The sequence below is a fragment of the Grampus griseus genome (assembly GCF_964374135.1).
Source record: "Grampus griseus genome assembly, chromosome: 8".
Lineage (NCBI taxonomy): Eukaryota > Metazoa > Chordata > Mammalia > Artiodactyla > Delphinidae > Grampus > Grampus griseus.
The window spans coordinates 74,521,289-74,536,690 of record NC_139002.1 but is presented as its reverse complement, the minus strand read 5'-3'; the positions used below and the strand labels follow the sequence as shown (position 1 = coordinate 74,536,690).

The 15,402-nt window shown below is 50.2% G+C and overlaps 1 protein-coding gene across 3 annotated transcripts in view; it reads right to left on the bottom strand.

Annotated features, from left to right (window-relative positions):
* The window catches only part of NAV2 (neuron navigator 2), a 399,261-nt gene that overhangs the window by 23,206 nt on the left and 360,653 nt on the right, over positions 1 to 15,402 (bottom strand). For all 3 annotated transcript variants that reach the window (XM_082660768.1, XM_082660769.1, XM_082660770.1), the window contains 6 exons: positions 14,961 to 15,106; positions 12,039 to 12,211; positions 4,350 to 4,503; positions 3,185 to 3,347; positions 2,343 to 2,443; positions 100 to 195 (listed from right to left, as the gene is read on the bottom strand). In XM_082660768.1, coding sequence (XP_082516894.1) covers positions 100 to 195; positions 2,343 to 2,443; positions 3,185 to 3,347; positions 4,350 to 4,503; positions 12,039 to 12,211; positions 14,961 to 15,106 — 833 coding nt within the window. The remainder of the gene's footprint in view (positions 1 to 99; positions 196 to 2,342; positions 2,444 to 3,184; positions 3,348 to 4,349; positions 4,504 to 12,038; positions 12,212 to 14,960; positions 15,107 to 15,402) is intronic.

The following is a 15,402-nucleotide window of genomic DNA, read 5'->3' as shown; positions in this document are numbered from 1 at the left end:
GATGAATGACCAGGTTCGGGCCACACACCGCCCTTGCCCTCCCGAGGCCCAGGCCCCCGCTCGGGCGCACTGCTGGAGCTGTCTTCACGAAGCACTTACTTTGAACAGCCGTCTAACTACCCCGTCGAGCACGTCCCACTTCGTCTTGCCACTAACTCCAATGCAGCCGATGAGAAAGAGGTGGGGTCTGGAATCCTAAGGGCAAGGAAATGTCCGCAGGTGAAAAACAGGTGGCTCCTTTCTGACTCAGGTTAGCAGAGGACTCAGACTGTCTTAGAGCTCCGCCAGTGGTTTGAGAGGGGAATAAAAGTCCTATTTGTTTTAACACCAGATGTAACTTGGACTGAATGTAATGGTCTTAAACACTTTCCTCCCCTATTGCTAAAACAGCAACCCGTGGGTTAGGAAGAGAGGATCTCCTCTCTGGAATCTAGAACCTTCTACCGACTGTGCACCTCATATGGTGTGTAGATCACACATCCCTTGCGGGGAATGCTCTCCCCTCTCCTTTCTGCCATCTTTCCCTTTCCAAACCTTGCTTACCAACTCACCTCTTCCAGGAAGCCTTCAATGATCAACCCACCAGGCTCAGAGCTCACACTGCTTCAACAGTTCTGTACACAACTTATATGATGATATATTCTGCATGGTTTATTTTTAGGTATTTGTCTTATTTGTCTATCAAGTTTGTCTCTTTGCTTGATCTTAAATTCCTTCAGGATGTTTTTCTTTTTTCTTTTCTTCTTTTCTGTTTTTTATAGTATTGATTTCTTTTCTTCTAATTAAAAGTTAAAACATGTCTAATTCAGAAAACTAGTAAAACTCCAGGAAATTCACAAAAAATAATCTTTGTTCTACTTCTTTTGCTTCTCTGCCCACAGGGCTCTGCATAGTGGGGGCTAACTGATCACTCTGATTAAAGGAAACTAATAGAACATTCCATTTTGTTTGGTTTTCAAATATCTGACATGCTGATAAGAATATAGAGTTAGGAGAGTGGAGGGAGGTGGGGAGAGGAGGGGGTGTATTTGGCGGTTAAGCAAAATCAGCAGAGAAAAGAAACAGTCTTGAAGTGAGATGATCGGCCCCATCACTTCCTTACAGCCTTAGGTAAGTGATGCTTGGGTCTTGGGCTTCTCAACTGTAAAATGGAGATGATACAATGTGGGCAGCCAAGCTCATCTGGATGCTGTAGTGATCCAGAAGAAGACAACTTTGGAAAGTGACAGACTTCCGTAAAATGTAAGATCTATCCGTTTGTGTTGATGATCATTAGAATAAAATGCCTTCACAGATACCACCTGCGTTTATTAACAGAATGTTACAAGAATGGACTTCCCCCTTGACAGTCTATCACTCTACCAGCTAAGCTCTGAAAATGGAACTATTTTACGGATATTTTGTTCAACTAGATCATGCTCAGACCCCTGGCAGCTCAAAATCCTGGGGCTACCCTGGTCAGTGAGACTAGACAGCCAGCCACAAAGTAGAATCCCCTGGCAGAGAAGTCTGGCTGCAGACGCTTTGTTTTGACGGGCACTGCAGGCTCCCAAGCTTTCGGAGCCTACGATAGCGTGTTGGCTAAAATACTCAGAACTAACAAGCAAACAAAAAAGCCTCAAGGGACTTACATGAGGGGCTCACGAGGTCTTTTCCCACTTATCTGAGACATGGTCATTCTCAGCATCCTTTAGATTTAACTGACGACTAAAAATCAACTTTGACTGTCAACCCTTGCCCTCACCCTAAAACAGTCTCTGACCGGCGTATGACCTCTAGACGCTGGAAGAGAACAGAAACTACTCAGAAAACTCAGATTCCCCAGCCTCGGTGAGTCAGGGTGCCCCACCATCTTCACTGCTAGCCACCTGTGTGCTCCTGGGCTTGACCACCTCTATCTCCCAGTTTCTACTTGGTCAGCAGCCTCTGACGACTGGATTAAAACAGGTGCTCTTGGTCGGATGAATTTGGGTGGCTTACTTCTGTACCTTCTGTGCTAAATGTGCTTAGCTGCCTTTGAAGTGCTTTGGGAATATACTAAATTCAGAAAAGCCGTTTCTGACTGATGTTAGTGTTTAGTTAGATACTTGAAAGTGGTGCAGTGTGGACCATTTTTAGAACCCTTTACACACTTTTCAAACACGAGAGACAGGGAGGGGCCGTTGGCTTACTTTCACGGTGTCAAAATGCTGCTGGGGAGTAGGGTTAGTTAGGGAAAGCGTTAGTACTATTTCCAAATCACCTCAGGCTCTGAGGTGATGGGGCGTGATGATGGAATCACTATGCTAGGTAGTTCTACCTGGGGAAGGGACAGGCCAAGCAGGGTAAGGGATCCAACTAACCTCCTTCCACTTCATTTCCTCCTGAAAGCTGACAACTATCTTAACATGCCTGCCTCCTTCCTTCCGAGCCGGGCATTCACCAGTGTCATCCAGCAACATGTCTGCGAATGGAAAACATCAACAGCCTTAGGCACACGGGGACAGCAAAGCCGGCTTCCTGACACCCCCGCTGCTTGTCGGCACAGCAGCGGGACAAACCAGGTGTCGTGGTGCAGGGGAAGTGGGATGGGGGGTGGCGGGGGGAGAGGGCAGAATGCAGAACGCAACCACAGAAACCAACAGTGGACCAATCAAGGAGCCAGCGGGCTGACGATGTACCTTTGCCAAATGGAAGTGCGAGGGAGACTCAACCAAAACGACAGCAAGAGCGGCGTCACGGATAATAAGTCAAAGCATCAGCCTCGATATGCTTACACACAGATCTGTGTGATCTGCCTAGATCACATTCGCTCATTATCGAGCCAGCCTGAATCCAGCCCCAAGGCAGGAAGGTCGTAAACCAAGCCAGCGTCCCAATCGGCTACCGAGGGCAGGTGGGGCAGGGGGTGGGTGGTATGCAGCCTACGGCTTGCAGGTCAGCCTCTTAAAATGGATCAAACAGAACTCAGCATGGTGGGCGAGGGGAGCCAAGCTCATGGCTTGGAGAAGTTGGGGCGCTGCAGCAAAGCATGACAGCAGTCTAATGGCTGGGCTCATGTTGGTAGCAGACGCACACCCACACGCACGTACATCCTAAGCACACACGCGCCCGCTGCCTCTCCATTTGATCTGCTGATCTGCTCGTCTTGGGGCTCTTGCTTAGAGACCAGAGTGCCAGCTGCAGGCCCTGTGACGCCACTCACCCAGGCTGCTGGACTCAGCGAGGTTCAGGCTGTGCTGGGAGAGCCCCATGGACTGCCTTGGGGAGGTGGAGAGGGACGCCTGGGAGGGCGCCCGGCTGCAGCCACTGCCTTGAGACTCCGACTTCAGCCGGTCGTTCTCAGCTTTCAGCTTCTCTATTTCACTCTGCAAAGGGTAAGGCAGAAGCTCACTTACTAGGCAGCTACAATGCGAACAAGCCTTTCCTGGAGGAGGGAATTGAAAGTTCCCTGCAGGGATCAAGTGCATATCCCAGCCATGGAGGCAGAATAAGTTACACCAACAGAGAGATTCAACAGTGGTCACTGCCTTTGCTGTATACACAAGACCTCTCTTTTGGGTTTTTTTTTGGCTGTGAGGCATGTGGGATCTTAGCGCCCCGACCAGGGATCGAACCCGCATCGCCTGCATTGGAAGGTGAAGTCTTAACCACTGGACTGCCAGGGAAGTCCCCCCACAAGACCTCTCTGGCACAAGAGGGTCCGAGAGCTGGCCTTTGACAAGACCTCAGAAATGTTTCCCAGAATCTGGGTGGTAAGTGGAAAAAGTCTTATCTAAGAAGTTTGAAAACTCTGGGTTTCTCAACCCAGACCTCTACTGCAGGACTTCTCAGAGCCTTTAATAAGTTGGTATGCATTGTGAATCTGAGAGGGGCACATAGTGTGCAACATTTCCCAAACATTTTTGATCAAGGAGGCTTCTTTTCACAGAGTTTCTTATGGAACGAGCGTTTCACGGAAATTCCTCTGGGAAACGCTGCTCTCCAGTGAAAGCCGATTTAGTAGAATCCACAGTGGTCTTTCATTCCATGAATACTTATAAAGAACCTACTATGTGTTAATAAGCACTGGTCCTACATCCAGAGAAAGGGATGCAAAACAGAACAGCTCAGAGACTCAAATGCCTTCAATCCGTGTCAAAAGGTGAGAGGGGCCGTAGGAACAAATCTATAGGGATTCAGATGAGGGCACTACACTAACCCTTCCAGTTGCAGGACTTGGAAAGGCTTGGCAGAGGAAGAAGCATCAGGCTGACCCTTGAGGGAAGCTTCCAATCTAGATGTGGAGAAGGCTATCCCAGCGGAGGGAGCGTGGCAGGAGCAGCTCCTCCCCGGGCAGACTGGGGCTCCGCCGCACTCCCGGATCTCACCTGCATCCTGTTCATGGCCTCCCGCAGCTGGTCCAGCTGGTGTGCAGAGCTGAGGGCTTCCAGGCGGATGTCGGTCAGCTTCATCTCCTTGTCTCTCAGCTCGTTTCGGAGCTGCATAACCGTCTCAGCTTCACTATCCATGCACTCCGAGATGCTAGGGAAAGAGGAGTGTTACTGACCAGGGCGGCTCTGAGTTCAGCTCCTTTTAGCCCTCCACTGACCACCACATCATCATCAGGTTTGCTAAAGAGTAACCCCGTATAACCAGCTGCCCGGTGCTTCCCGGAAGTGACAATATCGAAAGCACTTGAAATTCACAGACTTCATTAGTTCTCTACACTCTTTCTTTGCAGAGCTCTGGCCATCTGAATGGCTCCGGTATGCCTTTCAGACAAATTCCAGTGATCTGGGGATAAACAGGAGCCAGCAAAAGGGAATGGTAACCTTGGGGGTTTGAAACCCTCCGTGATGTGTACACAGCCGGGCCCCTATAAAGATACAACACGGCCCTTGATAGCTAAACCCACTCAGAGAAATGAGGTCAACTGTCTGTTGTAAAGGCAGACAGGGTCAGACAGCTGAGGGTGATTTTTATTTGCCAAAAAGGGGAAGAAACCAAAAGACACGGGTGGAAGATGCTAGTCTGTTTCTGGTCACATTCTAAAGCCCACTCCCCTAAAGGTGTCTAGAGGGAGAAACATTCTTTCATTCCCCCACCCCCCATACTGCTTAATAAGCCCATGGCAAGGAAGAGAAACATCTCAGGTAGTTAGCAGAGAGTGATGCGACATGAAAGCCAAAATTTTATCTGAAAACATGCAACAGTGTGGTGAGCTGTCCTCCTTCCCCAGCTGGACACCAGATCAGGAGACTGTGGGACCCTGTGAGTCCCTCTGTTTTAAGAGGTGGACCTTCCAGGCTGGGTTCCTTATTCGATTACTTAGGTTTGCCTTTCAGATACTGGCAAGTCAGCACAAACTGGAAGATCATAAAAGTCATGAGGAATTGCAATGTTAGAAAAGATAGCTTCTATTAAAAAAAAAAAAAAAAAGTTCAGTTGATTTCAAAGATTATAGGAGCTGAGGTGTGGGGTGATCCAGAAGAGAAAGCTTTGACATTTCTTGGAACTAAAACAGAAAAAAGAAAGGAAAAATAGCCCAAGTTCATGAAGTTACAAAGCTGAAGCTGATTATCTCTGAACGACATGGTGAGCACGTGGTCTCTGCAGAAATAATCACTCGAGCCCTCTCTCCAGGACCCAAGTACTGGATCTGAGGCCAAACCAAACCTGACCTGTGAAACTGGGAGAGGGAGTGGAAACACTAATTGCCAAAGCAGAGCCATGATAATTGTTAAAAGAGATGTATTTCAGGGGCAGAAAGGACTAGAAGAAAAATGTAACGCCTGAACAGCCAAATCTTTTTGTGGCTACTTTCTTGACCTGAACCCTGAACGGTTCTGAGAGACACAAAATCATCTCCTATTTTAAAAAGTTGTCAGCATCCAAGAAAACTTCTCCGCTTCAAAATCTGAAACCTCCGACAGACCCTTGAAAAATCTTATAATTATTCCCATTTCATACCTATGAGAAACTGAGGCCAACAGATTTGGGACTAAAAGGGCTAGAGAGACAGTAATGTCTTTAGAAATCAGATCCTCCTCTGCCCCCGCCAACCCCCCAGCTCTCTGTGCTTTGGATAGCCTGTGGTTTGTAGGGTTTAACTATACAGTCATACTTTCTCTGGTTTGGGAGGTTTTCGAGGGGAGCTTGCAAAAACTGGTTCTTTCTTGGGGAAGGACTATGGTTTCTGGGTTTAAATGGAGTGTAAAGTCTGCACAAAATTCCACTGTGACATTCTGGTCTTAGCCAAACCATGTCCTGCATAGACCTCGAAGATGCCAGTTCACTGCAGAGAACAATCAGCTTTAGTCCACCCTGTCTGTCTGTCTGTCACACGGCAAGGCGCTTTGCTCCAGTCTCCTTCACGTGGCCTGTGCTTTTTCCCCAGAAAGCTTTCTCAGCAAGAGAGACAACATCTCCTCCGCACCCACTTTGTGGAATTTATCACATGGGTTACTTTGTGAAGCTTGGCCAAACAATGACTTTACAAAGGGAAGCGAACTAAAAGGAAGAAAGTCTGCTGGGAGTCCAAGGCCCTCCCGTGTCCCCCACAGATCGGCCAGTTCTCAGAAGCACAGCACAGCGAGGCCGCACAGGAGGGGTGGCCTACAACAGAGGTGATGTTGAAAACAAGCCCCAGCTAAGAGTTAGTCCCCCTGGGCCTACTGCCCAGGACAGAACCTTCTCCCTTGGCTCTGCCGAGTCACTGATAATCACTCCCTGCGTGGCCCCTGGCTCCCCTGGGACCAGGGTTCTTCTCTGCCTCATCTGTAGTAACTGATCACACTGATCGGCACATAATGTTGACTGAATACATAGACCACTGTGTCAGGCATCTGTAGCATATTATTTAATGCACTACGTACACTACTAACTTTCGGGAAGAGACACTACAATCATCTCCATTTTAAAAACGGGGAGGCTGAGACAGAAAGAAATTGACATGCCCATTAAAAATCTGAGAATCAGGGCTTCCCTGGTGGCGCAGTGGTCGAGAGTCCGCCTGCCGATGCAAGGGACACGGGTTCGTGCCCCGGTCCGGGAAGATGCCGCGGAGCAGCTGGGCCCCGTGAGCCATGGCCGCTAAGCCTGTGCGCCCGGAGCATGTGCTCCGCGGCGGGAGAGGCCACAGCAGTGAGAGGCCCGCGTACCGCAAAAAAAAAAAAAAAAAAAAGTGAGAATCAGTAACAAGTCTGATGTGTCTGCTTAACTCCAGGGTGCAAGCTCCTGGACTTCATCCAGTAGGCATGGATGGACACACACTGGTCCCCTCTATGGACCACTTACTGAAGCAACCTGATGTTAATTTTTCCTACTCAGCCCCTAACACTTAATTCCAGCATATTCCTGCCGTCATGCCCAGGAGGCAGGGCTGGGGGCATACCTAACTTTACACACCCTAGTGTGGGAAACGCTGCCTTCCGCCCACGGGGTAGGAACTTTTCTGAGCCCCGACTCCTCTGCCTTTGGTTTCTTCTTTGAACGCCCTCTCGCGTCTAGATCTGCACATTCTTACAAACCGTTCAAGGCTGGAAGGAAGCATTTGCTCTCTGCCCACGCTTTGGAAAATCAGACCCAAAGCAAACATCTCTAGTGTGCATGATGCTGTGGAATGTCAGGAAAGCGCTGCCGAGCCAAAGGGTGGGCCCGCCTGCCCGCCCGGTCCCTATGGGGAAAGTGGTTTGGGGGAGCGCTCCTGCTACAGGCTCCGGGAGCCCCGTAGGCTGAATGTATCGCTGCTTGGCCACCCGGCAGCGTCTGGCCCAGTGACTACTCCCGCCTCCAAACAGTTTCTTCTCTCTGCTTCTGGGTTTCCACCCACCTCGCTGGCTGCTCTACTTCCTCTTCCTGAACCTCAGATATGAGAGAGCCCCAGAGCTCAGTCCTTGCCCCTCTGCCTCTTCGCCATCTCCATTCGACCCCTTGGAGAATCCCTCCAGCTTCCCAGCTTTCGAAACCACCACTGAGGCCACATCTCCCAAACCTCCACCTCCAGGAACTCCAGGCTGGCTGGCATCTCGACAGGGATGTCTCCTGGGCATCTCAAACTTCGCACGGTCAAACCAGAGCCGCTGATCCCCACCTGGCCCCACTCATGGAGTGTGTCTCCCACTCATGCCAGAAACAACGCCGCCACACACCGAAGTCTTCAAGTGGCAGGTCTAGGAATATTCAAGGACTCTTCTCCTTCCCTCACAATCCACATCACCACGTGCCCTCAACTTTCCTTCCAGAATATATCCCAAGTCCATCCGGGACTCATCATTAGCATCAATCACTCATTCCACCTAATATCTGAATGCCCGTGAAACAGACCACCTACCTCCATGGAGTTCAGCTGTAGACTGGGGGGCGGGGGCAAAGAAAAAATAACCAAGGAAAAGCTCCACGGCAGGTGGCGATATTTGCAGTGGTGAAAAATAAAACGGGAAGGGGGCTGTTGGGAGTGCTGGCTGGTGGTGGGGTGTTTTAGGCAAGGTGCCTAGGCCAGGCCTTACGGATGGGGTAGTAACACTGAGCAGAGGCCTGGAGGAAGTGGATCTCTGGGGAGGAGCACACCAGGCAGAGGGCACAGAAAGGGCAAAAGGCCCGGGGAGGTGGGGGTGTGAGTGGCCAGTTCAAAGAACAGGAAATGGGCCAGAGCAGCTGGTGGAGAGAGTGGCCGTCAGCCTCTTCCATGGTCTCCCTCCTCCACTCCTGCCCCACTATGTCCCTGACCCCCTGAATGGAGACTCCCACCTTTGTGAAGCTAATTCAGATGATCTCACGTTCCTGCTGAAAACTCTCCAAAGCCTACTTCTCACACAGGACATCAGCTACAAGTTCACCTTGGCTTCAAAGCCTCACATGGCCTGGGCGCCGCCTCTGCATGGCCGGCCTTCCTTCCCTCCACTTTCTCACGCGCCCGTGACGCGGCAGCCAGGCTGGCTAGCCTCCCCTTTCTCAGACACACCGGGCCTGCTTCTGGGTTCTGTCGGGAGGGCTGCCCTGCTTGCTGGCAGGCAGAGTCGGCCACGGGTTTATGATGGCCCACCTCCTTCCCCTCCTGGGCACACTCATGTCACGTCTTCCCGCCAAGGTCGGAAGCCCTGCTCAGTGGACGGTGGGAAGAGGCCTGGTCCACGACACACGCCTGCAGGGCCTCCACACTCTCTCCCCTCCCCGCTTGCTGGCTGGACACTCAGCAGAGGACACGGGCCCGCGGCACAGAGGGAGACTCGGTGCCGGCATCACCACACGGCAGGCCGCCTGCCCATGAGGGTTATCTGTGTTGGGTCTGGAAGGAAGCAGAGACCGACAGTCGCAGGTAAAGGCGCTGACCTTTGCGACTGAGTTTGTCACAGCAGCTAGTGTTACCAAAGAGAACTAACCAGGGGTTCTTCCTGGCACACAGATCTCGGCTGAAACATCATCTCTTCAGAGGGGCCTTTCTGGACCTCTGTCTGCAGTTGCTACCAAGGTACTCTGTATCCCAACACACTGTTTCCGTTCCCAGCATGAACCCTTGGCACTATCTGATTCTTCTAGTTTATCCAGATGTCTGTGCTTAATGCCCGTCTCTCCCCCTGACATACAGGGTCTACACCGGAGTTGGGACGTGATTGTCTCATACACTGTCACCGGAGCCAAGAACAGCGCCTGGCACGGAGCAGATGCCAGGAGATGCAGCTCTACCGTGTCATGTCCCTGTAGTCCCTAATCCCCAGGGGTGGTTAATATTCTCTTTGGTCTCTCCAGAACCGTCTTGGGTAGTGTCCTGCTCACACAGGCTGGCATATGAGAAGTTTATACCGATACATAAAGAACAGATGAAGAGTTCCTTTTTCTCCTGGCCGGGAAACGAACCACTGGATTGAGATGCTCTGGGATGATGACAGGTGGGTCACGGGCAGCTTGTCCTTTATTTACCTCTTGGGCACTCTTCAGGTCAAACAGGACTCAGGCTCCTGAACACCGGTCTAACCCTCACACCAGCACACGGGGCCTCAGGCGGGCACTGCACTCCAGCGCTCAGCACTGGGGTTTCACCCTTGCCCAGAATGGACATGCCCGTCCGCACAGCCTCCCTCTTACCAGGGTGCTCCCCGAGAGAGGAGGAGCTGCTGACCTAAGTAAAGCAGACACCCTGAGAAGGCCATGCTTCACTGGTAGGTGGGTTCATAAAAAAGTCAGGGCTCTATGCTCTGTCCCCTGCTTGCACTGCCTGTCTTGTGTGCAGTCCGGGCAGGCGACGTGCTACAAAGGCCTGGCCCACCCTCTCGCCGGCGTTCCCTGCACCCATCTGGTGAGCTGGCTTTGGGGACGCTGGTGCAGGCCGCTGTCTTCTGCGGGTGGGCTGAGTGGCGGAATGGACCTGGGGATGGAGCCAGACCTGACCTCCTGAGATCGGAAGGAGGTTGCCCTGCACGCACGGGATCTGAGCCGGCCCTCACGAGCACCCAGTGAAGCAGATCCCATTTTTTTTTTTTTTTTTTTTTTTGCTGTACGCGGGCCTCTCACTGTTGTGGCCTCTCCCGTTGTGGAGCACAGGCTCCGGACGTGCAGGCTCAGCGACCATGGCTCACGGGCCCAGCCGCTCCGTGGCATGTAGGATCTTCCCGGACTGGGGCATGAACCCGCGTCCCCTGCATCGGCAGGCGGACTCTCAACCACTGCGCCACAAGGGAAGCCCAGCAGATCCCATTTTCACCAGTGAAGAAACTGCGGTGTCTGCCACTACCCCCACCCCCTTGTCCAACCCTAGCTCGCTGGCTGTTCTGACTCCGGCCACAGCGGTCCTCTTTCCCCAGGCACTGTCTTATCTCGCAGAAACTGCCTTTGCAGACCACCTGAGCTCTGGTTCCTCTTTCGCTCCTCGCCTGGTTATGCCAAGGGCTCTGATGGAACTCAGCCCTAGCTCTGATTGCCCTATTGCAGGGGCAATCCTTTTCACTGCTGCAGGGAGTCAGCTGTGCCACCTTCTGAACAGACACCTGGGTCCCCGCCTGTCTGTCTCAAGCCACTCCTGACCTCTTTATAGATTCTCGGCCTCATGTTTTGAGATGGGGCCCTGATGGAACAGTGCTCAATGGGTGCTCGGTGGAAAGCACGGGAGGTTGGCTGGGCAAGAGGAGATGACTCTTCCCTTCTGTGTACCCCCTGCCAAGGGCAACAGCACCTGAGCCAAGGCCAAGGGAGCAACTGCCCGTCTCACTCACCCAGCTGTGTTCCCAAAGGGCTCTGTACAAACTGACTCATTTACAGTCGACTGGGAGAGTTCATGGTGATGAGTCACTCGACGAAATATAGAGCCCTTTGGGAAAGAGAATCGTCACTGAATTGCTCTGTTTTTTTAAAGTCTTATTTCTGAGTGCTGACCTCAGAGAAAGAGTCAACACTAAATGTCAATCAAAGAAGAAAAGTATAATCTCTCTAAGCCCCGTCACCCAAGTGAACCAGAATTTCAGCCCAAACTGCCAACACTTATACCATCATCTCCCTGTCAGAGCACAACGGCTGTTGTGCTCTTCACATCCACTTACCTTGTTCAATCCTTAGGAAAGGATAAGGAGACAACCATTATCCCAATTTGACAAAGAAATGGAAACAAAGAGAGGTTAAGCCGTTTGCCCAAGATCAGCCAGCTAATTATTAATTAATTAATTATTTGCAGTACGCGGGCCTCTCACTGTTGTGGCCTCTCCCGCTGCGGAGCACAGGCTCCAGACGCGCAGGCTCAGCGGCCGTGGCTCACAGGCCCAGCCGCTCCGCGGCACGCGGGATCCTCCCGGACCGGGGCACGAACCCACGTCCCCTGCATCGGCAGGCGGACTCTCAACCACTGCGCCACCAGGGAAGCCCCCAGCCAGCTAATTATGCACACCGATGCCAGCAGAACAGAAACTCGTTTCCTTTCTCTTTTAAACTCTCTGGTCCTAAAACACCGAAAGAATATGCACGGTCTTATGAATGCAAGACACAAAGGACCCCAAGGAACGTAGCAGGACTCCAGCCATTCCTGCTGGAGAGGGTTCCCAGGGGCCAAAGCTGCCGTCTGACCCGAGTGACCCCGGCAGACAAAGACTTACAGAGAATTGGAGTGAGAGTTCCTCAGCAGGGGAGTGGAGCCCATGGGACCATTGTGTGGTAACTTTGGTGAGGAAGGCAGAGAAGAATCCGTCATCTCCTCAATGTCTGAATGAGAGGATGCCGACTTGGGGGACTTCTTCTTCCCGAAGGCTTGCTTGAAGGAGCTGCGTAACTGAATACACAAGACCGTCAGCCTGGCAGGAGCTGAGACCACCCCTTAGGCCTCGGCAAAATGGAGACATGCAGAGTGAACAGCAAATTACTTCTCCCACGCTTTCCCCCCAGCAATGAAAAAGGTTCCCAACAGCTCTCTCAGATCAGTGCATTAAGGGAAGAAGAGTTATCTGGTGTTGACAGCTCAGGGGACTGGACCTGTGGATAACATTCCATGCCTACTCTTGGCTCAAGACTAGATGCCAACAGCAGGACAGAGCCTGGCTCAGCAGATGGGTGTCGAGAGGAGGAGGTGACACAGCAACAAAGCGGGGTGCTCAGACACGGTGACGGATGCAGATGAGGTTAGTCATATCAATGGATGGGTTAGCTTGGTATCTGATATTCACGTTGGTCTTGCTTACCTCATTGACCTGCCAGAGAAAACGCAAGCAAAAATGGGGAAGGGGAAGGAAAAAAGACAATTTTTAACAGAGAAAGCCAGTGACAGGGAAAGCTTTGGACTTTTCAGACATGACATGGCTAATCATAAACACCATACAGAGAGGAGGTTTCCGGTAGGATCAAGAATCTTTCAAAGCATTAAGGGCATCCTCCTCTATTATGGAAGGAGAGGAAGAGAGAGTCTGGAGGCCCCTATAATCCGAGCTCTGCAAGCTTCTCTGTCTGGTTGAAATGACTGTCCCACCTTCCTATACTCCTCACTCTTTTCCGGCCTTTTATCAGTCATCTCTAAGCCTTATTATTATTATTATTTTTTTTTGGCATGTCTTCTTTTCTTAGCAAGGGTAGCTTCTTTGCTGCACTGGTCCCAACATGGCTGCATAGCTCTTTGATATGTACACTCAGGAGCTGCTGCAGTCCTTCTATACACGTAATATGATAAAAGCAGAAAATTAGCTGTCTCGCTTCTTGCTCAAAAAAATGATATTTTAAAGAAATGTATTAATCATATTGGGGAAAAGGAACTGGTATATCACAGATTCCCCAAACCATGAGATGGATCTGAAAATTCTAGGGAGAACATAAAGAATTTAAAGTGCGAGGTCTGCTCTGAAAGCCATGATAAGCTTGTATTTTTCTAGGCCAAAAAATAAAGTTTCATTTTGAAAAATGTCTCTTAAAAAGTAATTTCCTTTTTCTAAAGTCTTTTTTCTCCTACTGAAAACGTATTCTGGACATTTTCTTAGCCATTGTGAAATTCAGAAGATGGGCCATTCTGAAATAATGGGAATTGTCTCCCATCAAAGTTTCACCCATAACAATCTGCATGTCCAGCTTGTGGGCGAGTCTGGATCCCATTTCTCTCCCATTTCCTACTTATGGCCGTATTTCCAGAGAGTAGTCATAGAAAGAGAAGGATCTGGTATACATCAACCTAAATCCTTGACCTCAACCTCTGGTAAAATGCTCGGTGTTAGAGCAGATGATAAAGATTAGACAAAAGCAAGCTCTGGGATTCCCTGAGGCTGCCAATTACCCATCCTCCCCAATTGCACCGGTGACCAAGAGTTGTCTTAAAATAAACAAGTTTTATTTCCTGAATTAAAGAAAATGGATAATCATGATTTTTCATAGAAAATAATTCTCATCACTTTGATAATTAAATCAGACCGTATTTATCAACAGCACATTAGAAACATGAGTTAATTCTGTTGGTTTAAGTCACAGCAAATGAGTTGACTAAAAGCCATTAGTAACATAAGGAAAAATTTCATCGGAACAATGAGAGGACCACACTGAACTGGCCTTTCGGCTTGCCTCCGATGCGAGCCATCAGTAAGCAAAATGACGAAATCCTCGACTCCTCCATCAGGAGACCTCGCCACCCATCCAAGATAACACAAGATGAGGGGGAAGTGCATGGAATGAATGAGGACGATGAAGCTACTGTGAAAACACGATGCTGTCAGCATGGACAAATGGGCCTTGTGAGTCCTGGCCAACTTCAGATCAACCTGGGGTGTCCCTGCACTGAAGTCGGCGGGCAGCAAACGTCTGTCAGAACTGACTGTCACAGCCCTGACAGCAGAACTAAAAACTGGGTGGGGAGAGGGGAGTGGAATTTCCCAAGAAGAATGGGAAAAACTGTTCAAGAGGCCACTGTACAGAAGGCCAAGTAGCTCGATGGGATTATGGAAACATGGAAAAACACTGCATTGGACACTGGTTCTATTATATTTGCTATTTTGAGGTATGATCCCCCACCCCCCGCCAATTTAGAACCACTCACTAACTGCTAACAACTACATTATGAAGCTTTTACTTACAGCAAATGGTCAAAAACATTTCAAAGACAAGGGTGGGCGATTTAATGCTATCATAGGCAATTATGTAAATAAATAGATAAGGACTACGATTAATGATGGGATAACTAGTGATACATATTCCAGAAACTACTTTGGAACCAAGGAAAAAACCACTTAAGAGTAACTTTGCTCTAGTAACTGGAACTCTGTGGCCAGCATATGACTAGGAAGAAATGACACATATGAAATGAAAGATGAGTGCGTCACGTAGTCTCATGAAACAGAGAAACTACAAAGAGGTAGTTATTTCATAAATCCTAGGGTTTGACTGAGCACCACACTGATTTAAGTAGAAACCTGTCCACAAGCCACTTCTCTGGATCGACTCCCAAAGGCCTATGTCGTGAAGTTAAGAGCTAGCCTGGGCTTTATCTGGGGCACACCGTTTCCAAGCCTGACTCTGCTAGTGCCCACGAGAGTCTTTGGATGCACACTTACCCAATTCTTTCTCTTCTTCTTCTTTGAATCACTCTCTATGTTGCTGCCCACGCTGGAGTGACTGGTGGCACTGTTGATGCTGGAGACGCTGTCGGAGGAGTGCTGTCTGCGGATACGGAGGTCTGCGGACTGGGAGGTACCATTTCCTGGAGACCCAAGGCAGGACATCAGGAGCTGCTGACTGGAGCCCCTTCCTTTGCCCCAGGATTTACACCTAAATCCACACACCCAAGGACTAGGAGCTATTTCCCATTAGACATCACCTTCTGTTCTGCAATGCTGGGTTTTTTTTTAATTAAAAAATTTTTTTTTTTTGCGGTACACAGGCCTCTCACTGTTGTGGCCTCTCCCATCGTGGAGCACAGGCTCCGGACGCGCAGGCTCAGCGGCCATGGCTCACGGGCCCAGCCGCTCCGCGGCATCCTCCCGGACCGGGGCCCGA